The 26,424-nt window shown below is 36.1% G+C and overlaps 1 protein-coding gene and 1 non-coding gene across 3 annotated transcripts; one reads left to right on the top strand and one right to left on the bottom strand.

Moving 5' to 3' along the window:
* Nucleotides 1-1,763: 1,763 nt before the first annotated feature.
* On the top strand, nucleotides 1,764-1,835 carry TRNAP-AGG (transfer RNA proline (anticodon AGG)). Its single transcript has one exon. It is a non-coding gene; the product is annotated as a tRNA-Pro (tRNA).
* An 857-nt stretch (nucleotides 1,836-2,692) lies between these two features.
* On the bottom strand, nucleotides 2,693-9,840 carry LOC147867989 (ubiquinone biosynthesis protein (Protein of unknown function, DUF547)). Of its 2 annotated transcripts, none has more exons than XM_087315916.1 (12): nucleotides 9,572-9,840; nucleotides 8,870-8,943; nucleotides 8,176-8,281; nucleotides 7,816-7,908; nucleotides 7,627-7,740; nucleotides 7,047-7,478; nucleotides 6,240-6,706; nucleotides 6,001-6,100; nucleotides 4,566-4,625; nucleotides 4,327-4,419; nucleotides 3,678-3,797; nucleotides 2,693-3,496 (listed from the first exon to the last, which is right to left on the bottom strand). In XM_087315916.1, exons 1-12 carry the CDS (start codon nucleotides 9,629-9,631, stop codon nucleotides 3,158-3,160), a joined length of 2,058 nt encoding a protein of 685 aa, XP_087172042.1. In that variant the 5' UTR covers nucleotides 9,632-9,840; the 3' UTR covers nucleotides 2,693-3,157. The 2 variants fall into 2 exon arrangements, with proteins under 2 accessions (XP_087172042.1, XP_087172043.1); XM_087315917.1 differs by having other exon boundaries at nucleotides 7,837-7,908.
* Between the last annotated feature and the right edge of the window lie 16,584 nt (nucleotides 9,841-26,424).

The following is a 26,424-nucleotide window of genomic DNA, read 5'->3' as shown; positions in this document are numbered from 1 at the left end:
CCTGAAGCCAGCGCATCAGTGTTAATAACATGTCAAACATGAATCTCTTCCCTATGACTACAGTCCAGATCAAGACTGAGTCACCAGTTATAGCCTATATCCTCCTTTGAGAGACTAGCTTCAACAACAATAATATTGGCAAAAGCATGTTGCACAAATCATGCCACTTCTATAGTAACACATGGATTGTGCTTTGTTACAGTCATGATATTCCACATGGATTTTGATAATCACAACCGACACCCCTACTCCATAGATGTCTAGACTCCAATTCTCTGAACCTTGTCAAACACTAACTAATGCTTCCTAGACATTTCATCCTTAAAACCATTCTAAGCATCATTGTGCTTGTATGGAGTCTCTCGAAAGTACTCATTCTGCTTAATGACAAGTTGCTAGAGCAGAATACAAAGATTATGAATATTATCACTCAACAAAGCTGGTTTCAACTTAAAAACATCCATATTATCATTCAATTTCTTGCATTACAGTTGTCAAATTTCACCTCATCACATCTCTAATCTAAACACATACACAACAGTCATCCTCTAAAGGACACTCAAGATCCATGGCCTCGCTACATTTTAATTGGTTCCTTAAGATACAACACCAATAGATTAACGATGAGCATTGAGAACCTAAGTCACAACTCACACATGCCCCAATGAAGACGTGGGTTGTTTGTAATACTAGAAACCATCTTGATACATCACATTTGAGGAGGAATGAGCACCTTTAAAGCACAACTAAAGTGGATTCGAGTAGATTCATGATAAGGCTAACAACATCAAAGGTTACAAAACCACAGCTACAAGTACTAGTAATGAAGACAACAACATCAACATTGGCTAGTAACAATATTCGGGAACTAGTGCCATGATATCGGACAAGTGCAGATGACACTAGATGAGTACTAATGCCATGGAACAATGGAGGGCTTGCTTGCATCAACTATGGTCGGTGGAAAGAATTTACGAGATCTGGTAATGTCAATACGCGCGTCTAATTTACACCATATCAATTTGACACTGGCTCTCCTCCCAAACAAACATTTAACACATGTGGGTACCTAGTGATAAGAAGCCACTCTACAAATGCAGGGTTGCCATGGTGAGATTACCTTAGTCCCCACACCACACCTCAGCCCTTGTAATGGTCAGGGTGGAGTGATAAGAGGATTTTGAAATGTACACAGAAGGAAACAAACTACAATGACACAACATCAAGCATTGGAAATCATCTATGCCAAGAAGAAGTTCCCAAAACTATACTTGTTTGCCAATAAGCTTCTTTTCTTTTACATATGGATCATCATCGGACATTGAGAACAGCGGATTCATGGAATTTTCCATTTACACAATGGATGCTAATTAATACCCTTGACAACTCGAATTTTCCGTTCAATACATACATATCATGGAACAAGAACGTTATCACAAATTCTCTGTCTCTGAGTCTAGAGACTAGGAATCAGAGACTTGGAGGATGGGGCGTGGCATTTGCATTGGCGACAATCAGTTCTTACGTAGTCCAGTGTTTATAGACTATTCCTCCATTGTATGTAATGATGGAAGGGATAGAGTGAGTTAGCCCTAAAGATCCATATGTTTCCTCACTACAAAATTTAAAGCAATTTGGGTATTTATGAGAACGCTCCAATGAGTAGAATTCGAGCACTCCCGAGCTTTTAAAATTTTACTAGGAGAGTCTTTTGTATGTAATATACATTAGAAATATTATTCATCCAAACCAAAATTTTCATCGGGCATTTGGTCTAGTGGCATGATTCTCGCTTAGGGTGCGAGAGGTCCCGAGTTCAATTCTCGGAATGCCCCAATAGATTTATGCTTTAAAAGTATAGGCTTTTGGTTTTCTTCTCTGTTTGCTCAACCCAATGGTTTACTTTTTTCCCTTCTAATTTTCATTAATGGTAACGAAACTCTAAATTTTACTATATAGCAGGACCCGATTTTTGTTTTTTTCTCCTTTGTGGGACCTTTTTTCGCACCCAAAAAATAAATAGCAAAACAAAGGCTATGATTGAAAAAGACAAGAGACAAGTCAGCCTTTTACACCTTTTTCATGGCTATGTAGAGGATAAAACATGACTAAGATTTTGCTTCCCGTCTTTGGAAGATGAGGTTAGTTCCTTTCTTGAGTAACCTTTACGTATATTCGTGTAACAGTGTTAGTATGTATGTTACACCTTCCTTTCATGTGATGAGTTTTCTTTTCAGCCATTGATAGCCATTTTTTCAGAACCTCTGTGCATGTGAGCCGCCATTATTGAGTAGGTTCTTTCGAACATATTTGATTTACAATGCATGTATACATACACACTACAAACCCATACATATCCACATCCAAGTACACATACACATGTATACCCCATCCCATGCATCCATAATCACAACCACATGCACATCTACATCCACAACATGCAAACAAATACATGCACGCATACTCATATCCACCATGAGAAAATATGAAAACGAATGGATGTGGACATCCAACCCTTGTGACATAAGTGCTACATGGAAGTTAGGATTGGTTATAGATCCATACTTCAGTGGATGAATGGACATATCTTCCAATTAGAAGTCCCAAAAAAGTTAGGAAACATATGCATATATATACACAGCCAATGCATTGCTTAGACAGTTCCAGAAGAAAAATGAACATATTTCTACACTTTAAAGATTCAGAGGAAGAGTTTTTATTGCATAACCTTAAAACAAGTGTTTCTTCATTCCCAAATATGAGAGAGGTAGATGAAGTAAAAACAACAATGAGGTATATGTATTAATATACAAAGTAGGATAGTCAAGAAATTATATGTTAAGGGGGAGATTTTTTAACGTGGAAATCTGCATCTACCAATACAAGAGTAATGTCCTCATGGTAGTGATGATAATGTATATGTATGTAGGAAGATTTTTCTATGGAAGAAAGGCATACACATACACACATATATACACCTTTGAGTACACATCATTTGATTGTATACACCCATATGAGTATTCTTCCACTACTGCCACCTTTTTGAAAGAAGACCCATGTGTTCTGCTCTAATCGCCTTTCTTATCAATTCTCTTTTAGCAAGCCATATTTGATGTTTCTTTTTGTGTTTGGTTATGGATTGATGATTAATGGACTATCATAGCTTCATAGGGTGAATACTTTGTTGTTTATATGCCAATAAGAACAAGTATCGGAATCGAAAATCGAATGGTACAACTGACAGATGTTTGGAATTCAGAAACCGGTGTTGCCGATGCTTTATACAGTTCCTTATCAAACTGGACTGTTGGCAAGGTAGAAACTGGCATATCCACTCAGGAATTTCAGATTCTTCCACAATATCGCAGGCGAAATCAAATAACAGCTTTGGTATTAACACCTTCCCTCTTGCATTTACTCCAACCGATGCTCTCGCATAGTCTTGCAATGCTGATTGCAATTCATCATGAACATTTCCAGCAGTATACACTCGAATCTGCAGGAAGAACGAAACCATGGTTAGATTACAAAATCTCTTTTGCTAGAATCCTACAAAGCCAAAAAGCCAAAAGAAAACGAACAGGAAGAAAAGAATGAAACTGCAACAGAGAAACTGGCACCGAAGCTTAGACTGGATAAAGAAAAAGAAAAGCAAAATAGCAAAAGCATTGACTCACCGCAGGAGAAGAGCTGGCACCAAAGCTTAGACTGAATGTCACCAAAGGTTCTGCATGGTCAATTGCAAACATACTCACCTCATCCCTCAGCTTTAGCTTTTGATGTGCCAACAACAAAGCCTGCATTATTGATCCCAATTAAGATTGAAATTCAGTCAAGGGCTAACAATGGCAGTCCTTGCTTGACACTAAGCAATCATTATAGTTTTTTAGTGCTTGTAAAAGTAGAAAAATGTTAAAAAGAGAATGTCACAAAAGGTGCTTTTAGATTTGAGCATACTTTTTAAAGCTAGTAGAGAATATAAAGTGCCTTAAAAATAGACAGCGTTTAAACAGAATGGTGAAGTGCTTTAAACAGAATGCCACAGAAGGTGCTTTGAGAGTAGATCATATTTTAAAAAGTTACTAGAGAATATAAAGTGCTTTAAAAATAGGCAGCGTTTCATGATTACAGTATGGTGAAGTGCTTTAAAAGTAGATAAAGTGCCAAACAGAAGTGCTTTTGGAAGTAGAGTGTCAAACAGTGCTTTTTAGAGGTAGAGAAGTTAAAGTGCTTTTAGTGTAGATAATAGATGAATGCTAAGAAAGTGCTTTTAAAGTAGAGAGAATGGGGTGGAAGTGAAAAAAGTGAATTGAAGTTTCATCTTACAATTTGAGGCCTATACCACTGAGCTTTTGCCTTGAGCAAAAGGTGCTCAATAACAACTGCATTGAATGAATGCCCTCCAACTGTATAGGCTGCCTGAAGGGGAATAATGTAAATGAAAAAACATCATCAATGATGACAAGAATGAAGATTATAATATACCCTTACCCAATATTGGTTTTGTTTTGCAAAAGCCCAAAACAGAAAAAAGACAAAATACATTTTTTTCTTATTTCACAAACCTTTTGCATTAAGGAGAAGAACTTGAAATCGTTTTTGGGTACTCCATATGCAAGATAAGCCTGGATAGTCAACAACAATATAATAAATATCTCTTGTTTTGTATTAGGGCTACGCCTTAATGGTAAGCTAAGTTTCACCAAGCCATGCACGTGGATTTAAATCTCATTACACTATTTTACATAAAGAATGCCACTGTGAAGGGTAGAAGTTAAATCCATGACCTTTTGGTCCTCATGAAACAACCTTACCAAATAGGCTACAACCGTTTGCACTCTCTCACCCTTTTATATTAAAGGGCTTTTGTGTGATATGATTTATCATTTCATTCATTCATGTTCTCTAGTAACACTCACATGCATCATCACTTATCCTAGTGCTAAGCTATTGTTCTATAAACACAGACTGCAGGTTCAAATCGATCTCACGCATGCTTGTTACGTCATATAGTACTTCTCTTCTTGATTAATCCAATTGGCACTGACATATAGGGGTTTGTGTGATATGACTTATCATTTCATCCATTCACGTTCTCTAGTAAAACTCACATGCATCAGTAATATAATATAGGCATCAATCCAAAATGTGAACTTCTCATTGTGTTTCTCTCTCTCTCTCTCTCTCTCTCTCTCTCTCTCTCTCTCTCTCTCTCTCTCTCTAGAGCTGCACGTTTCAGCAAATTATGAGAGACTGAACGCGAGAAAACTTGTGTGTAGGTGCCACGCTTTCAACATATCAGAAAAACGTGTGCTACCTTCTACGGAGAATCTACCACCATTCAACCTACGGTGGAGAAGCCTGAACCCTGACAGTTTTGCCAAACTTTGCTTGATCTTTAAAAGTTTAGGGAATCAACCCTCATAATCACATCACTGATTTCTCCCATTGCTCTTTACCTCCACTAACACCGTGGCACTGAGTCACCATATAGAGAGCTGAGGAATGCCAACGACAAACAGCTTATTCAATGACAAAGGTGACAGTGACTACCAGGATAAGGCACATAGGCCATACCATCACCAAAGAGATAATGGCTAACCATGTCTGATCTGCACCAGGGCATCCAGATGCACCCACGTTAAATTTTGTCATAGTGTCACTTCACTGCACCAACCAAACCTCGGATACAATGTCCAGTCACCACAAATTTCATGCATATGCGCTTCATGCTTGTAACTCATCTAAAAAGCATTCCACCACATGCTTTCAGATAATGATCCTGGAGCTTTAATACACCTAGAATTATTATTTTAGTACGGATCACATGAATTCTCGCATATTTGTAACATTGATTTGTCTCATCATCGATTTAGGCCTCTAATAGAACTCTCTCTCTCTCTCTCTCTCTCTCTCTCTCTCTCTCTCTCTCTCATACAGGTGTGTGTGTGGTATATGTGATGCATTATTTCACATATTCAAGTTCTCTACCAAACTCACATGCATCATCAATGCGTTATAGACATTAATCCAAAATGCGAGCTTCTCATCATGTTTCATGGTGCTTGGATCGACCCGAGATAGCTGCTCCACTAAAGATCTATTTTCATATAAACACGAAAAAGAGACAAGTTAAGTTAGGTTCAATATATGCATGACATTGATATACTATTTCCTAATCCCAAACCCAAAAAAACATATATACATAACACATAAAAACAAATCCTTTCATAAGATACCTGAACATCCGAAGGGCTTCCGCAGCATAGTCAAGCTGCTCTTTGCCAACCAACATCTCAGAAACTTCAATCGCTGTGCTGTAATTGCCAATATCTGACCAAGGAAGCTTTTCATTTGTTTTGTATGGATCAAAGGACCTATCACTACTTCCAATATCTTTGCGTTGTGAATCCATGGATGGGCTCCGTGCAAAAGATATAAAAGAAGACTCCTCTGAAATCGATGAAATCGAAGAGCCAGTTACAATTCCATAGGGTGAAGTAGGGGAAGATGATGTCCTCTTTACAGTTGGATTGGTTTCCATCGGATCCGCCAAGTGTTGATAAATGCTCACCATACAATTCACCATTTCTTGTGATAGTTTATTTGGGTGGAGCCATGAGTCCTTCAAATCAATGACCTCTATCTTATTCTTCGTATCTCCACATGATGTTGCAGTCGGTGAATCACAAGGCTTTGATTTGAGCTGCAGGGGAAATAGTTCAGGATCTCTCTCTCACACACACACATACATAAAATTGAAAGAACCCATGTTTGATCCTCGCTTGGGCTTAGCCCATTGATCACAAACAGTTCCCCCTGGACGTATACACAATTATCTCTCTCTACATATACATCATACACAGATACCCATATACTAAGTTCAAGGAATATTTCCCATATATTGATGAATCTACAGAGACTGACTCCATCCCACAGTAGACTTAATGATTCATCCAACATGTACACAATTGGATCCATTGTACATAAAGAGAAATCCATTACTGAAAAAGATGTGCAGTAAAATAGAAGGGTTGGATGTATACCTTCTCAGGAGAAAAGAAGGTGCGTTTTTGCCAGAAATGTTTGCAACCCAAGCTCCCACTGTGGGCAATGAACTCAGTTTGCTCGTCAGTGGGGCAGAAAGTTTGATTGATAGAACTTTCGAAGTTCCCTCTTGGGTTATTATTAATGAGTAGTGCATTTTCCGATGGATGAGGAAGTTTATAAACCCTAGGGGATATGGGATTTGAACATGAATTTGGGGTAGACGAATAGTCACTCGTATGTGTGTCTCTGAATGTAGATTCTTGAGTTTGTGGGACATGCAGGGAAGGAAGTTTTATCAAAGAACTAGATTCAGCTTTTAGACGTTCCCTTTGTTCATCGCAAAGTTGAATGTTCAATGAAGCAATTTGCTCTTCCAGATGTGAGATGGCCATTTCTAGCATGGCAACATCAGCAACAAGCTCTTGTGCCTGCACATAGAACGAAAGAATATATATATATATATACATTCTATTCAAAATATGTAATATATGGTATTTAAAAAGAAATTTTTTGTGTTCAGTAAAGCATAAGACCATGATAGTTTTAAAAAAAACATTCATGGGAAAGAAATCATACATGTTCAGGGAGGTTAGGATAGTTTGTAATAAGTGAAGCTTCTTGCCTACACGCATTTTCAAGGGCATAATGGAGTTCGATCTCTTGTTGAAGCTTATCTTGAAGCCCAACAACCTGAAAAGTTCTCCACTTTTCAGTGTTATGAAGAAAAATCAAAGAATTCATCAATTTTCCTTCTAACCAACCTACCAATTTTTTATTTCCACTTACATCCTTCTCCAACCTATGCCGTTGTGTCTTGAGAAATTCGACTCTGTTGTCAGAGCTTCCATCCTCTCCATCCTGGTTCCAAACATTAAGAAATAAACACAAAATAAAATAAAATGGTCAAATGGCGATATATGCCTGTATGTATCCTTTCTACCATCACCAATGTCATTTTATGTTTTGAACAAGGGCATGCTTAGCCATTAGATTACATAATCAAGAGAAATGAGTTTTAGCAAATGAAAAACTAAGTTGAGCAAGCACTCTATAATTTTAAGCAATACGCCTAGTTAAAACAGAGCTGGAGTGTTTTATGGCCAAAAATGAGAGAAATAATCTTACCTCCTGCTCAGGTGACTGTAGGTCTAAGTACTTGTCTACAAAAATAGCCTGATTTTGAGTATCCAAAGGCTTAATACAATTCACGGAAGCTCTCTCTGGTGTTGAACTGCAGAAATCAGCACAATGAGATAAAACTTTAGGGTTTGACACAAATTTACCCAGATTGGTTTGTGAAGTTTCTCTCACATACCTTACCATATACACAGAAAAACACATACCTTATCACACACAAAAAACAGATTACTTATCGCACCCAAAATAAATAAATATCTTATAGCAGACACATAATATGACCATACATAACTCGTTACAAACAAAAAGTTACATACAAAAGAACCACATACCTTACTACATATAAAACAAAGGACAGGTGCCATTGCATACAAAAACTCACAAACTGTACTTCGTGCAAAAGCAGCACCTTCATTATCACATAGTAAGAAGAAACACATACCTTTTTACATACAAAAAGAACACATATGTTACCAAATACAAAATACATGGCAATACCTGATCACATGCACCTTATATAACATACAAAAAATCACATGTGGTATTACATACGAGGAAAAAACATAACTTCTAATTTAACAGAAAAAACGCATACATTAACACCTATCAAAGAAATAAACATAGGTTTACATATAACAGAACACATAGATGTTATTACATACAGAAAAATATAGACACATACCTTTTCTTCTGTGAGTGGGCAGGTAATTTAGAAGGTGAGGGGTACTCATATGGTGCATCCCTCTGGCAGAACATCTGTAAAAAATCATCAAAAGACAAGATCAAATCTTCTATGTTAATATTTGAGGTCTTGTAATGCAAGTAAATTGCTGTTATCCTACAAGGATGATAAAAACTGAAGAAAAGTATGGGTATTGTCTAAGCTAGATCGCAGTGAGAACTCCACACAAAAGAAGACTGCAAATTTATATGCAATTTACGAACATCAAACTGAAAATTCCAAACAAAACGAAGTCTATATGTATAAGAGCAAGATGGGGTTTTTCAGAAACACACACAGAGAGAGAGAGAGAGAGAGAGAGAGAATGTGTGAAATTTCAAGAGGTAAAGTATACATATATGTAAATATTAGCATTTGACGCTATATTTCATGAAATTCCATCACTACAACATTAGCGTGTGAGGTTGCACACTAATGATTTAGACAAAAGAATGACCTTCTGAAGGAAGACCAAAAAAAATGCAAACACAGTGCGGGTAGTATACAAGCATAGTTACGCCATTAGAATGAGACAGAGAAGGGAAGAGAACTTTTTATTTTGTTTCAAATGAGATTAAAAAAAAAAAAAGTTTATGCATATGAATTAAACTAGTATGAAAAATATGGATGAGCAAACAAAAATAAGTTTATGTATTAGTTAACCTCTTCAAGCTGACACTGTTGCAAATCTGATGGTGTAGGGTTGTTGATGAGCTTCCACATTAGTGTTAAAAATGAAGATTTCTTCAAGTGAACATATCATTCTTCAGAAGAAGAAGAAAATATACAAAAAATGTGAGAATATAGTTGTCTGCTCAATGAATGTGGCTAGTAGAAGTAGCAGTGGTAGTAGTGTGATCCAGTCAGTGGAGAAGAAAGGATGCCCAAAAGAAGAAGATTAAAAAATAACAGCGTAAAGAGGGGGGGGGAAACAAAAAAATCAAGGCCAAAAAGAAGAAGAAAATTAGAGACAAAATGAGAGATGGAGTAAGAGGGAGTGAAGGAGATATGTAGTAGAAGGGAGAAACAGAGGCGCAATCGGAAGGAAGGAAGGAAGGAAAAATGGAGATAGAGAGGAGGAACAGAGCAAAGATGAGGGGAGAGTGTATGGGAAGGGAAGGAAAAGAAAAGAGAAAGAAGGAAAAGGGTTTGGATTAGCTCTGTCTCTGTCTGTCTCTGTGTTTTTTGGACTCACACAGAAGAAGATGAAGAAGAAGAAAAGTAATATAACATGAGGAAAGATAGAAGAGAGATAGATAGAGATTAGAATGGATATGCAGATTTTGAGTCAAAATACATATATATGTATACATTACAAAACAAAACAGAACCAGCTTTGTAAACCCCACAAAAGCAAAAAGCTAGAAAAACAAAAAGCATCTTATCTTGCAGAAAACAAAAGGAAAGGCATATATAAAGAAAGAAAATGGGAAGGAAAGAGAGAGAGATAGATAGAGATGTGTGTGTGTGTGTGTTTTCTAGAGAGTGGATGTGTGTGTGTTTTCTAGAGAGTGGATGATGGTCATGCATGTGCACACTACTACTACTACTACTACTACACTACGCTCGAGAGGAAAGAGGAATCCAATCAATCTGGAGAGCCCTATGAGGTGGGTCAAGGATGGATGGGTATGTGTGCAACATGTGTAGTAGGGGCAATACACACAGAAATGAGGAGCTAGTAGAGCCCTAAAGAATGAATGGTGGTGTTCATCGAGAGGATGGATGATGATGATGACGGGAATTCGTTGTCTTGTATCATATGCTCGATTTGAGAGGGATAAATGACGAGAGAGAGAGAGAGAGAGAGAGAGAGAGAGAGAGAGAGAGAGCTCTGCTCTTTAGGTGTCATGGGGGTGGGTATGTACGTGTGCAATTATATATTTCATCAAGAAGAAGTTTACTTATGTTTGGCAAAGAGGCCAATGTAGCCTATGCGACCGAAAGAATTGAAGACATCATATCGTTTTGTTCACTTGTTCTACATGGAGGATGATGGGCATGTGTGCATGCACATACATAACTCATTTGTGCACAATGCACATACATATTACGTAGCTCGTTTGAGAGTGAGAGGAATTGGAGCTCTAGAGAGTTGATGTGATGGGTGTGTGGGGGTGCATGTGTGCAATACTCTACATATATCTTGATATATGCTCATTGAGAGAGAACTCTAGAGAGTGTGTGGATGTGATGGGTGTGTGCAAATACATATATAGTTCTAGAGAGTGTGGGGATGTGATGGGTATGTGTGGGTATTATATGCTCCTTGAGGGAGGCCCCTAGAGAGTGGATAAGGATGGGCTCTAGAGAGTGGATGATGGTCGGCAAATTTTGTGCAGTGCAAAGTGTGTACATATATATATATTGGCTCATTGGAACCCTAACCTTTGTAACTAGATTTTGATGCATGATTGATTGAAGAATGTCCACCTCCATAAGAGGAGGAGGAGGACTCTGGAGAACCTCAAGTAGAGAGAAACAAAAGATAGAGAGAGAGAGAGAGAGACTTGTAAGGGGTGTTATTTATGGCATCCTTAAAAGCTTTTGGTGGCAAATAGTACCTCTAGTTGTTCATGAGTCAAAGTTAGATAGTAGTATGTAGTTTAGGAGTGGCAAAATGCTACCTAGATAAGGAAGGTTGTAGTCAATGTGTACATCACACCCTTCTGTTAAACCACTTCGTGTGTATGGTGTGTCTATACGTGAAATGCACAAAAACAAAAAAACATAGAGGAGAAGGAATCACTGTACAATATCCTCGTTGTTGTGGGTCCTAGAGGGTCTTGTCACCCTAAATTGGTGTTCGAGAAACACATCACAACTAGAGCTTCTCTAGTTGACTATATGAAAGCAACAACTAGATATTTCGGTGGAGAGCCGAATGTTTAATTTTCATATGTACGTATGTAGCCATGTTTTGTTGTTGTCATCGGTTGGGTGAAGCAACCATCTTGAGCAATTGAATTTCAAGGACATATATACTACTGAATTAATTATTTTCTTTGCACATAGTATGGTGCCAATGATTCGAGGATTAGTCAAAAACCATTTGTTTGCACTACGTTGTGCGACCGTCGTGATCCTTCTCATCAAGAAAAGCAAAAAGCTCACAATCACCGATCTTTGGAACCACATGGAGGTTTTTGTGTTCACGTAGCTTGGTATTCATTCACCCACAAAAGGCTTGTCATACACCAAAATGTCTCTCAACATTCTAGAGCTCAAACCTAGGTCTCCCTTGTGTGGACACGCTTACCATCTCTAAGCCTATTCTATTGTGTCCATATTAGAGACCTTGCACCCTCTTCTCGTAAGTCTAACTTAGTGATGTCATATATCAAGTTGTTCTCGTTGATGGATGATGACACTTTATGTAGTTATGAAGATGTCGTTTGCCCCACGTTACAAAGAAAATATCGCAAATCAAGAATATTGTGAGAACTTAGTCGATTCTTTTCATGTGTAGTCGCATTGAGTGCGCAATCGATATTGTCTTTGGTGGGTGACACATCTTTGGGATACATGCTCTTTCATTCATGTGAATACCCTAGAGTCTAGGGATCAAACCATGGACGTTTATTTAGAAAATGAGTTTTTAGACAACCCTTAAGCATCGTAGACCTTTAAAAGGTTAAGCGAAAAAAGGTGCATTTCTTCTTTTGCCAAAATTTCAATGTTTGATTCCTTCTTTTTGGGTTGAGTAAAAAGGAAGGCCTCTTGGAAATTGGTTGTGTAGGAGTTGAGCTCATTATTATATAGAAAATGACCTTTTTTTCGGGAAACAAGGAAACATAAATGTATCAAGGCCAAAAGAGAGAGTATGTGTAGGGCCCAACTAAAAGTCCTTTAGATTAGTCGCACACACTCAAAGATAAGTTTTGATGCCACTATTAAGTACTAGGCCACAATCGTTTAAAGTACACAAGGAAACCTTCAATAGGAACATCAAAGATCAAATTTGTAATCTACATTGAAAGGCCCATTAAGACATTCACTTGAATTGAAGACCAAGGAACATTTTTCTAGGGCTTTCTTGACTTTTATGACAGAAATAAGTCGTGAAGCCCCTTCCAAATTAATCAACAAAAGAGTATCTCTCTTCTTGAAGAAATAGTTCATTGGAACCCTCCTCTCAAAACTAACAAAGGAAGACGACTACTTGTTACAAGTAGACGATAACAACAATGCTTGATTTCAAGTAGGATCTTTTTCATGATGTTATCTCTTGTTTGGGGTTTTCATTCAAGTGTTCTTGAGACCTAAGGTTTTGAGCACTCGTAGGCGATATGTAAATCTACGCATCTTGACATCCGATGAAATTGGAAATCGATAAGGTCTAAGCATAATAAGTCCAAAATGTACCGTGCACCATCATATATGAGGGGGCATCCATTGAAGATGTCCCTTTGCTTCTTTTATGAAGAACTTTGATGTGGCACTTGTTTGGGTGTAGCAAAGTGATATTGGTTTTGTACGATAAAATGCAAGCTTATGAATAGTACACACACTACTTGCGGCTTACATTAATTCTCACCAAATTTCCATCCCCATGCCTAGGCTCACATAATATATGTCTCCCTGAAACCATGCCTTTGTGATAACAATGTGCACGCAACTCATGCAAATAGAAGGCCTCGACCATGCCAACAATATATTCTTTGATTTTGAAAGTTCTAAGCAGACCATGTAATCATTTGTCTCTAAGGATACGTTCAACAAGTGTTTTACAAACATGAGATTAAATTTGATGATGTGGTTAAGGTGTCATATCGTATCATACATAGTTTTTTTGACATTTTGCTCACTATCCCACATGCATGTCAATTTGTCTGCAAGCTTTATTAAAAGGGGTTGAAGCCACCTTACAAACTACATTTTTTGTGGTTTTTTTTTAGCTAGGCCATCTACCATGTGGGAAAATAACGGAATAACGCCAAGGTTTTTTTCCCACAATTATGTATATGTTATGGTCAAGTATAATCATGATCTTGATTTCTTAAATGAAAGTTTATGTCAATACTCGATGAAAAGATAATTATACCTGAGCAAGGACATGCCCATTCTTTGTTTTTTTCTGCAGAAAAGGATGTAATGTCTGTTCTTGATGCGTTGGATTTATTGCTAGCTTGTTGAGGAAAGGGAAAATATTTAAAGTGGAGATGAAGAAAAAGTGTGTGATTGATTTTTACTCTTCGATGGATACAAAGGAAACTGCAAGAGAGATGTATTTAATACAAGGCACATGCATCATGTAATTGTTTTTATTTATGGTTTTGGGCCTTGGCCCATGCAGTAGCAACCTCGATATTAAATGTTTCAATATCTCAAAGTATTAAAAAAAAAAGCAACTTCTGCTTGAGATATTTTTAGCTTAACCTGTCGATTTATAATGTTAAAAGATGATGGCCAATTCTCTTATGCTTAACTCACGGTTTGGTATATATTAAGATAGAAGACAATGTTCGAGTACCCAGATGGTGACATTTATTCATTGCGTAACAATCACAAGAGTGATCAAAGTTGCACTTGACACGACCTTTTCTTTTAAGTCCTATTATCTGCGAGACATACAAATCACATGAACAATGTGATCTGTGTATTTAAAGTCCTTTGAAACAAGCAACGCCATCAATGGACATCGAGTTGTAGGGCCTACATTTTTTAAGCCTGTTGTCTGACCAATCACTGTTGGGATCTTTCAAGTGGTAGATAAACTTGACGGTCAAGAAACAGTGGAACGACATATACGTCCACTTTAAATCATTGAAATCTCTCAACAATTGAAAGTAAAAAGAACTCTAAAGATCACTTGAGCATATAATTTGTGCATATAAATAATGTAAATAAAGAGAGAGGGAGAGATAAATATGTATCTTGAAAAGGAGCGACTATCGCTTTCACTACTCATGTGGTTGAAAACATCGTCATTGTCAACGTTGTAAAGCTATTATTTTTTCAGGAGCAAACTATTAAATGCGCAATTATGATCCCAAACTAAAATTATGAAGAGGCTCATGAAAGAAGTCTACATAAAGCCTATGGCTCGATCAAACTCAAACCTATGTTTTAAATGTTATTCTATAATAAGTAAATAAAAACACTTAGTACATTACAACTTGTAGATCTCTCCTTCCATTAAAGTTATTATTGAAGTAAAAAATAAACCTTGATATGTTGTTATTATTATTTGACATAGGTTAGTATAGGGGTATTACTTGAAGATACCAACAATATAGATGAAATTAAGCAATATACACAAGAGTACATGTATATCCACATTTTTAGAATGTTAATGAGGTAGCTCTTATCTCAAGTCTTTGATATGATGTATAAACACAATGGTTTTCAATAACACGCATAATGTCTTGTTTAACACGAATGTGAGAACACTAGTGTACAAATCTCTATCATCTAAAAGACCAAATGTGTTTATCTCAAAAACCTAACAGACCCTCTAAAACACTATGTAAATGAACAAGTCCAAAAGTTCACTAGGCCTACGTTTTAGATTTATTGGCACGCAAAGTATATGTTCTCATAGTTTAACAAGAATCTAATTTCAAAGAAGAGAGAAGTTCATTAGGGCCACTTCTTAGATTTATCAGTGCTTCTCATAATTGAACAAGAATGTAATTACATGGAATCACTTTGCATTAACTTGGAAAACCCTTTGAAATACACAAATCAAACAAGGCTAGAAGTTCATCAAACACGGTACATGAAGCCTTATATTTTAGTTGTTTAAAAGTCACATTGAAAAGTTTCTTTTTCGAATTGGACTTTCAGAACCCATAAGATATGAAGCAAACAAACATGTAACATAATAAAAATTAATATAATATGCATGCATATATATATTAAATTATACTCAAGACCCAGGTAAACCACCTAAACACAAAAGTTACAACCATAAAAAAAAGCCATGTAATCCAAGTGAGTTGAATTACATTAAAAAATTGTGGATTCTTGTTCTATGTTTGTCACAAGCATAGTAGAATTTCAATTCGGGTTTATTGCAGTCACTTTTGTCTTTAAAGTCCACTAATAAATCACATTTTGTGTTGTTGAAGGCATCAACAAGAAGGGGTCTTTGGCACCTTTTGCCTCTTTTTATAGACCCATTTTCCACTATACATAATGTGGATGAACAATATATGGGATACAAAATCTTTGCCATTTATGTGGTGCCCTTGGATTTTGATGTGTGGTCATAACATGTGGTTTCATGAAGATCATCAACAATATCAAGGAGACACCATGACCCTTCTACGAATCTTGTCTACTAAAGAGATTAAATGCATCACTATGTTTCCCAAAAACAGAAACAAATTCTTCTTTTTATAGAGGCAATACTAACAAAGTATAGAGTTAAATGTTATGGATAAATGGGTTAAAACATCACTTGTGACATATGCATCAGACACTTACAACATCCTTGCAATTGAGTTTTAGGTCCATCCATATGATAGCACCATATATTGGATGTCTAATCTTAAAAAAGTGAAAAATAGAGGTACGCCGGAAAGGAGTTTAACGTTTGCATAAACTTGTCTCTATTGCCCCATAAAAAACAACACCATCACTTTCACGTTTTCTATTGTGGAGAATATGCCGCTTCATAGTTGTAAAAGTAATTGTTCGAAGAGAAAACTATACTAATTGCAATGTTATAATATGGTTAATCATCATAAGATATTGCAATCCAACTCCCTCTTTTTGAGACTTGCCCGACGAGACCACATTCAAGATGGCCATTGGCTAGGATGCTGTTGGCATCAATGGTACAATTTTGCTTCTCCTTACACTCTTTTGCAAGGCCAATAAAGCTTATTTATCACATCGATGAATGCTTTCATGTTAAGTGATAATATAGTAATGATCACTGAATTAGCTAATGCATGATCAAAATTGAATTAATGCAAATACGAATAGTCCATTTTCCACAACGTAAAAGATCCTGCGGCATTTATCTTTACTTACTAAGCAGTTTAAATGTCTCAAATGAACATGCGAATTAATTGAAAATCTCAAGTTTGTGCCTACTTTTATAATCCCTTCCAAGTAGTCCAAGCAAGATAGACAAGATATTTGAGAAGTATTGGTACTTCATACAAGGACGATATCTCTAAAGACAAATGACAAAATCTAATGTTTTAATTAGGGACAACATTGAATCGGTGGCCATTATAATTGTTGGTACAAAGATCGCGTGTGTGCCTTAAAGATGCCCTCTCAACATTAAATGACCACTAAGGCCCTTTTATATGATGAAAACAAGATAAAATCCGTCACATTTAAGAATTAAAGCTAGGAATCCCAATACTTGGAAAGTTTTTTCGTTGTATTTTTCAGCTTCTAAAATAATTATCAACAAGCATTTTAGAGGTTATGAATATACCATGGATGCATTTTAAGAACGGCTATCATGTATTGTTTTGCTTGTTCTTTGTATTCCTCTTCTTATAATGAAATTTGCCATTTCACTAATCTCTCCTTATTGTTGATGAGTCAATGATGTGAACTTTTGCCAACTTTTTGCATCCTGGTTACAAAAAATGTAGCATGATAACAAAAGAACACAATCAAACTATTTTCAATGTATGAAATATCAACTTTACAACAACTTTTTTGAGTGATCCTTTTTAGTTACAATGTGCTGAAAATGACACATAAATCATTACCTCCAATGTGATAATTGCATCTGATCTGATTGAATGAGGTGTGGTTGGATGGATGACAACCTTATAATTAAAGGATAGGGCATCACAAAATACAATGTTTTGGTAAGTGTGAGTATACAATAGTAAAGGGGATTTAAAAACACCGGAACAATTTCAAGCTCAATCTATCTCATGATTCGCTAGAAAAGACAAACTTCAAAAACCCACCCCAACTCCCTTCATAATGCAAATTGTGCGAGATTGATGTTATTAAGAAAGCAATGATTAAGCTTAGAATAGAAACAATTCAAGGACAAGTTCCATTGCTCCTTTACTAAAATGCTTTGTTAAAATCTGTTGGCATTGATTATGGGTACCATTATATTTTGACGAGATATACAACAAAGATAGTGTCCCATTGATTAAAACATGGAAAGTGCTTTAGATTTTATCATGTTTGAACAAATATGACATGCTACATGCTGACATGCCAAGCGTTTAATATAGCTCTAAGTTTTGGTATGCAATGGTGAAAAATATCAATAATGAACAATGGATTGCTAACTAAAATGGCTCTAATGCAACGAAGCAAACCAATAGTACTAACTACATGGGTTCATATGTTGGGACAAGTAAAAGTACATTAGCGTTAATAATTTGTGAAATCTTGACAAGCATTAGTTTTGTCCATTCATTTATATGAGTTTTAGCATTATTGTTGCCCCCCAGAGAAATTATTGCTCCTCATTCACTCTAAAGATAGCACTTTAGAAAAGTGGAATGGAAATAACCCTTCTTTAAAGGTGGTGAATGGTACAGTTCAGCCTGTAGCTCAAGGAGATTCATTCTTCATATAGGATTAGTATGTAGATGTTTGGTTTTTAGTGGTTGGCCTTACTATTTGGCAAGTGTGGGTCTCAAGGTGTAAGGAGTTATTTACCGGGAAGCGAACCCCATCGGCTAAGAGTTTAATGATGATTTGGTTCTGATTTCTACGTTACAAGGTAAGTTTGACAGCCTTCAAGGGCCCTCTAATGCGAGTGCAGAAGCTAGGTACCTCTTCCTTCTTAAATGGAGAGGTTCTCCGATGTTACAGATGGTGGATGGCAATGCAAAGTGGATATATTAGCCACCCCGATGGTTGTTCCCTCCTAGGGTACCAAACATAGAGGTAGGTGCTAAATTGTGAAGTCATTGGAGGGTGTCTTTGCTGAATGTGGGTTGTGTGAGGCTCATGTTGATGGGAGTCTGTCGAGTAATTATGTGACGAGGCTTTGTTGCTTCATTTATACATGATGTTTTCTTGTAGCCATTGCAAAATGGCTTGTAACATATGAGTTGTATATTATTCTCTGTACTTTTTCTTAACTAATGGAAGTAGAATTTGTTTTGGAAAAAGAAAAGAAAAGACATTGTTCTCTCTAAAAGCACACTTTTTGGGCTTAATACATATATGCTCAATTCACTTATTTGGTATCAAATTTGAAGAGAAAACGATAACCAATACGGAGTGAACTTGTAGCCGCTCTAAAGAGCCAATACGATGGCCTCACGGGCGGATCCGATGGAGTTGAAAAACAATGACTAGCCTTCATCCAACAATGGTCGTCCTCTCCTTTTTTTGAGTCAGTAGGCATCTGTCACGTGACAACATCCACATAAGATGGAACTATCGTGTCCTTACAAGGATTTGTATATAACACTCTCATCTGTAAAATTTTATAACTAATGGAAGGAGTTTTTTTTGGAAAGACAAAACTCTAAATGTGAAGGCCACAACTACACACAAAGTTTACAAATTACATGAAAAATGATAGAAAAAGGATCTATAGTGAGGGCCTTGTAGTAATTTTTGTGCGCAATGCTCAATGCTTTCATGATCTTAGAGAAGTCTTAGGACTGCAAAACCTTTGTCATTGTAAGAATGCAAATATCACTATATATATGCATATATATATATATATATATATATATATATATATATATATATATATGCTTTCTCCAACTAGGAAGAATACCAACTTTTGAGTTTTTTTGGGCATAATTCATATGTTCTAAGCAAACTAGAACCTCTCAACCAAGTTCAAAAACATATTCGGAGGATAATATACATAGCAATTGCTTGCATTCAATAAAAAAACCACTAAGCGATTGATTGTTGTGATTTCGACCCTTCACATTTGATTGCATGTTGTGAAAATCAATTTATGGTTTTAGGTTGATTCGAGAGGTCAAAACCATGAATTGTGCATTTCTTTATGGTAGAATATGATAAGTTTATGCTTTTCACATCATCATGAACTTTAAAGACCCCAACTATGGGGTTTGAAGTAGATGAGCCTTCAAGTGGGCTTTCACAATCCAACGTGAGGAGGAAGGGTTTTACATTAAAAAGCATGAAAAATACCAAACCCCCTTATCATGGAAAACTTTGGAAAACGATTTGGGGGATTTGTTTCTTTCATTTTGGATCCTATGGTAATCCATGCCAAGCGATTTTGTCATATGTGGGATGCATTAGTGATGCTTGAACAATAATATATGACATTTTAACATTATTACAAACAATAACACATTACCATTCCTAATGTGGGATTAATCATCTTTACATTTGGTTCAAATATAAAGTTCTTTTCATGTTGCTCTAAAGATCTTGCATTTGTTGATCTCTGTATTAATCGTTAAGGCCTAAAAGATTCTAGAGACCCACTCAAACATTCTCCTAGGCCTTAAAAATAATAACATTGCATAATATAAAAGATAATGTTAATAATCATCTATCAAAAGGTATCTAGAATTTCTCCTTCAAACAATATCTTGTTGTGAGAAATCCATTTGACAATATACTACATCCATATCTTGTGGTCAGACCATTGTGAAAAATAATGTGCATTTAACTTGACCTTGTTTTCTCAACGTGGAGTAGATGGATAGATAGATATTTTTAGCATCCATAGAGAGGCCAATATTGACACATAGGACCTAAGTACAAAAGTTGTCTTGACGTGTGTCTTCTTCCTAAGGAGGGATGTTCATACTTTGAAAAACCAAGTCTCAACGTGTGAATAAGGCATACACATATGAGCTCAACCATTTAGGTGTTCTCTTTAGTGTGATACTCAAGTCATCACCCCCTCTTAATATATCATCATAGCGTTCACGAATTGCACTATACCTTACATGTCTTTATATTTGGCTGATTTTGATTCCATAATGCAACTTCGATTCCTAGGCTTTCAAATGCTATACAAATGACCTTGTCACGTCCAATCCTATGTACTCCTCAAAGATAATGAATCATCATGGTATGGGGTTTAAATCCTATAAATAAACGACATCTTAGAATAAATGATCGAGGCAAGGCTAATCCAAATTGAGTCAAAGTAGTAAAAACACTTTGGTAATACATGAATTTGGAAATAACAATAATAATGCATGAATTTGGAATGATGTTGTCATTGATGATAGATGTCAACAACTCTAATGCAATTGAGAGGTTTGCAATTAATGTTGAGAGATTATGCCTAGGTTTGATTGTTTAATGATAGAATATAAGCTCTAACTCTAGGATCCTTCTTTTACTGATGTCACCACTTAAATCCCACATGCTTTCTAATCCATGACATTGTTTGTGGATGGAATATTTTCCCAAATTACAATGTTAACCATGTAAATCTATCATATACATATATATGTTCATACATGTCATGTCAAGTCCAACGCTACAATTTTATGTTTTTCTTATGCTACACCTAGAACATACACTTTGTCCTTTGCCATTACTTCTACCTTAATAAAATAAACATAAGAACACCTTATTCTCAAACAAACTCATCCTCAAACTAAACTACTTGTGGTTCCATCACACATATTGACAAATGTGCCCAAAACGACCTTGACTTGAGAAAAAGATGTCCAATTAGAATTAAATCACTCCTTTCAACATTGATAGTAAAATATAATTTTAAATTAATTATAGGATGGAGATAAATTTACAATCAAGTATGTACATAGGGCTAGAGTTTTGAACCCATGACAAATGCCCCCCATAAGTCTAGTATAACTCATTGCCAGTGACATCCATGAAGTTGAGGTACCAAAAAATGGCTACTATGGAGGTCCCCACTCCAACAATGCATTAAGTGATAAATTTATAATGGTGGTGCTAGCATGCAATATGAATTCGTTTAGAAGCATCCACAATAACGCAATAAAATGGTCATGTTAATATCCATCATGTACCAATAGAATGATAAAGTTGATGCAAACTTGTGGTCCATTGCGATCAATGTCAACATCAAGATTGCAATATTGAGGCACGAGGTTTTGATCAAGGAGAGCCAAAGCTTTATAAGAAAAACCAAGGTGGTTGGGTCGGGCGAGCCTAATATATACTTAAGATTATGGTAAAACTTGGATGTTGTTTCTATTCAAAGGCATAGACTTCCTGAAAAGGAGGCCAATGTTTGAACACATTGTGGATTGGAACTTGTACATTTCCACGACAAGGGAATTGTTCCCTAGTTTGCTGATGGTACAACCTTTTTAGCTGTGCACAAATGAAAATGGTAATTTACTTTGTAAAAGAAAAGGTATGAGTTCATCAATTTTCGTGAATGTGTCTTAGGTGTGACTTTTGATCATACAATAATCGAAATATTGAAGTTAACTGAGTTGTGAAAAATGAAGTGGCAAAGTCTGAGATTAAGGAGAGAAAGCAATTGAACAATTCATTGTGCAAAGACAAAATACTTCTCATAACACTTGACATCACAATGATGGATGGAAGAAGGTAAGGCCTCGATGACAATAGAAGAAGTTGAGATTTCAATATCGATTTCATTAGAGAATACCGACATATCAAGAGAGAGCATGTAAAGAGAGCATAATTGCATAACATATCCGTTGCACAAAATTGAGTTTCAATCATTGATAGAGAGGAAATGGTAAAGTTAAACTTTTTCCTTTAGAGGAATGTAGGCACATCAACATGGAAAGTGGAGGAGATGATGCATAATTTTTTTGGGGACAAATTTTTGGCCACAACAGAAGTGATTTAACATTGGGAAAAAAAGATTATTTCCATATAACCCAACAAATCTTTAGGTTTCTCAACCACGATCAAGGACTCTTAAGGTCAACACTTCACGTTTTCTTCATGAGCTCTAGGAAATGCACAAATGTTTTTACACCTAGGGATGATGACAAGATGGGAAGAGCAAATTAAGCTTCACATTTGTCGAATATGTAGAGAATGTAAATGATCATATTGTGTAATGCGTAATGGATAGCCCTTAACCATGAGAGGTAGACATCCTTGGGGAAGTACACCAAAGAGTTCTTGGCTAGCAATTGATTGGAAACATGACTGCACAAAGGATTTGGCATAGTGGACATTGGATGGTTCATTGTCACAAAGGATGTATATGGTGTCATTGACGGATGGGCGGAGAAACATGATATCATATTCGTCACAACATAGTCCTTCCCCTTGTTTCATATTATAAATAGGAGTTTGGTTTCTCAATACATTTCTATCTCAAAAGTTTCATACAAACGTGGATGACTTCATAATGATGCAAGTTCAATTGATAGATTTTTTTATAAGCAAATAATGACTAGGTTAGAACTTAGGCCAATATATGAACACCATGTAGAATCTCATAAGTTTGCAAGATATACAAACAAAAAATATTTAGAATAGAATTGTTCTTAATGTTAGATGACTAATCCCGACAATAATTGAAGGGTTGTTTAAAGTAACATTGGAGTATCTAACAATATATGTTAGATGATGATATGTAATGTACATACATAGGTAAATGACACTCGACATTTCTATACCTAGATTTGGAGTATTGTAAGTTTACGCCATTCAAATAGAGAATCTACTTGTCCTATAAAGACTAGCACAAAAGCCAAGGATTCTTTTCTAATCACCTCAAAAGAGTGGCACAAAAGCCAATGATTCCTTTCTAGACATAACGAAGAGTCGGAAATTTTGGCCATATGCATATTTTCTATACAAACCTTAGTCTAAATCATAATACTAAGCTTGTCTGATGGTCTTGGGTTCAAATCAATCCGATTTTAACACATGCCTATGCAAAATCTAAGGGTTGAATACATGATCTTCTTGTGTGACCTTGACAGACTTAGTGATTCGACTACATTCACAACTTCATTATATCATTTCTTTTTCTCGTTGTATTTCCTAGTATGATGTGGAAATCTATGTTTCAAGTTCTTTCAATAGATGCACATGAATGACAAACATGTACATTGTACACATATTATAAACTATGACACGTTAACCCCCTGTCCCTTGTAAATGACAAGCTTTGATATTTTAATCTTACGACTCCATTTTCCACCACAAAGCATTGTAGCAAGCCATGTTGGCACACGATGTAACAACTACGTTGCACCATTCCCCAATGAAAAGCCCATGCTTGTATAATTCACTGGAATTTATATATAAGAAATCTCGTGTAGGTGAAGTCACTCACATGGCAATTTGTAATTGAGATCATTCTCATCCCAAGTTTCCAAGTATCCAACCACAAGTACCGATCGAATTTGTTCTTAAAATAAGTCAATCCCTCGTGCTATGTTTAACAAAGTGGATAATTTGTAAATATATAAAATTTTATGTTGGCACGATAAGCACACACATGTGAGCACTTAATCGTTCACGCACACTCTATGTTTCTACATACATAGATGCATATGTATATCAATATATATTCATAGATCTTTGTGGTAATACACACATATGCATGTGTGAGTGTGAGTGTGCTTATCCATGTATTTCTGCTTTGAAATATGTTGCCGAATCTCTCACAGACATATGCCCATGCATGGATGCACATTGGTACATTTTTTACCAATGAATTGTGTTCCCATATGGATGAGGGACATGTTTTTTACCTTCTTCTAGCTCATGCATATCAATTCGTGTCCGAATTTATTCTTCACATCAACATGTGAATGTACACATATATCTAGGCAAGCACCACTCAAGTTTTTCATTTTTACTAAAAAACTCTGAATCCTAGGTAAGTAGTCCAACATGTTTGTCAATTACTGGCTTTAGAAAAGTGACAGGTCCCAAGTTTCTTCTACCTAGCAATGCGATTAGAAGGCTTTGGAACAAGTCAATTAGATCAATCATGGTTTCCATCTTTATTTATCCTTTGGAACAAGTGAACAAGATATATGATATATATTGTTTTGGTTTTGTAGGCCACATTGGCCTCTTTAGAGATTTTAATATACTTCTAATATTAGCGACAACATTTTATTTGCCATAATTTGTAGCATTTCATACCCTCTCAAGTTTCCATGCTCAATCATGGTAAGAGTTGTAGAATGTTTGTATTCATAATCCTTGAATGTCGTAATATGATGATATGACTATGAGTTTTCTCACTCTTATTGTAATTCATCCTTTAGGGCAACTCAATCTCTGTCTCTCTTTCATAATTAGGTTACCCATCATCCATTAGGGCAACCCAATCTCCGTCTCTCTCTCTCTCTTTTTCATAATTAGGTTACCACTAATCTCTTTTAGTGTAATTCATCTATTTGGGCAACTCAATCTCTCTCGTAATTAGCTTATGTAGTGGTAAGTTGTTAGATTATTAGCACTAACCTTTAGGTTGCTCTGGGGTTTGAGACCTAATTTTTTGGCCTATCTATTATTCTATATATCTCTTAATTTTCTAGATGCTACTATAGATGTAAGGGTTGAACCCATGACCTTCTAGTCTCCAATGGCCAACCTTACCAACTAACCTAGCTTGCTCTAGAGTTTAGACCCCAATTTTTTGACCTATCTATTAGGCTATATACACCTCTCTTAATTTCGTAGATGCTACTATAGAATGTAAGGGTTGAACCCATGACCCTCTTGTCTCAAATGGGCAACCTTACCAACTAACCTACCCTAGTGATATGCTAAACGACTAGCTCTAGAACTTGGGTTCAAAACCCAATTATCTTAACTCTCTATTACTCCTTATATACATCCTCTTAATTTGAACCCAATTTTCTCACCTCTCCATTAATCCACATCTCTCTCTCTCTCTCTCTCTCTTAATTTACTAGATACTATTGTGGAATGTAGGGGTTGAACCCATGCTCTTCTACTCTCTACTGGACGAAACCCAATTATCTTAACTCTTTATTACTCCATACATATATCCTCTTAATTTCAAGATGCCACTATGGTATGTAGGGGTTGAACCCATCTCTAAAGGACAACCTTAGCAATTGAGTTGCATCCACTCACCCACGCATGCACGCGCGCGCACACACACACACACACACATCATAATTAGTTTACCCTAATGGTAAGTTGTTACACGACACACACAATTTCTTGGGTTTGAAACCCAAGTTTCTCATATCTTTGTTACTTAATACATCATACATATATCTTAATTCACTAGATGCCACCGTGGAATGTAGGGGTTGAACCCATAATGTCCTCGTCACTAAGCTACATCTATTTGGGCACGCTCTCTATTCAATAAGTTTCCATGCAAATATATCTCCAACTTATTTTGATGTGGATTCATATGAACACTTTCATTTGTGTGGAACATGGATTGTTATGTGAAAATCACTCAAATGGAATTCGTTTAATTTGAATCAAGTCCCTACATAATTGATGTTACTACTAAATATGAATTCTATAAATGCATTGATGTGATAATGTCCATCATTATGTATTGACAAGATAATGGAGTACTAAGGCATTGTCTTTGTACACCATATGAGGCCTCAAATATCCCACCAATTTGATTAGAGATTCACATTCTTAACTTACTAAAATTCTTAAAGTCGAAT

This window comes from Azolla caroliniana, unplaced genomic scaffold (assembly GCF_043228905.1).
Source record: "Azolla caroliniana isolate FFs.n. ecotype wild unplaced genomic scaffold, voAzoCaro1.0.p SCAF_2, whole genome shotgun sequence".
NCBI classification, from domain to species: domain Eukaryota; kingdom Viridiplantae; phylum Streptophyta; class Polypodiopsida; order Salviniales; family Salviniaceae; genus Azolla; species Azolla caroliniana.
Note: the sequence above shows the minus strand (reverse complement) of the source record. Positions and strands in the feature narration are given on the sequence as shown.

Coding starts and splice junctions, on each gene's coding strand:
- LOC147867989 (XM_087315916.1), bottom strand. CDS start 9,631: ATGTGGAAGCTCATCAACAACCCTACACCATCAGATTTGCAACAGTGT. Junction 7,909..8,175: donor TACAGTCACCTGAGCAGGAG/GTAAGATTATTT, acceptor GTTTGGAACCAG/GATGGAGAGGATGGAAGCTC. Junction 4,420..4,565: donor TCTTCTCCTTAATGCAAAAG/GTTTGTGAAATA, acceptor ATTCCCCTTCAG/GCAGCCTATACAGTTGGAGG.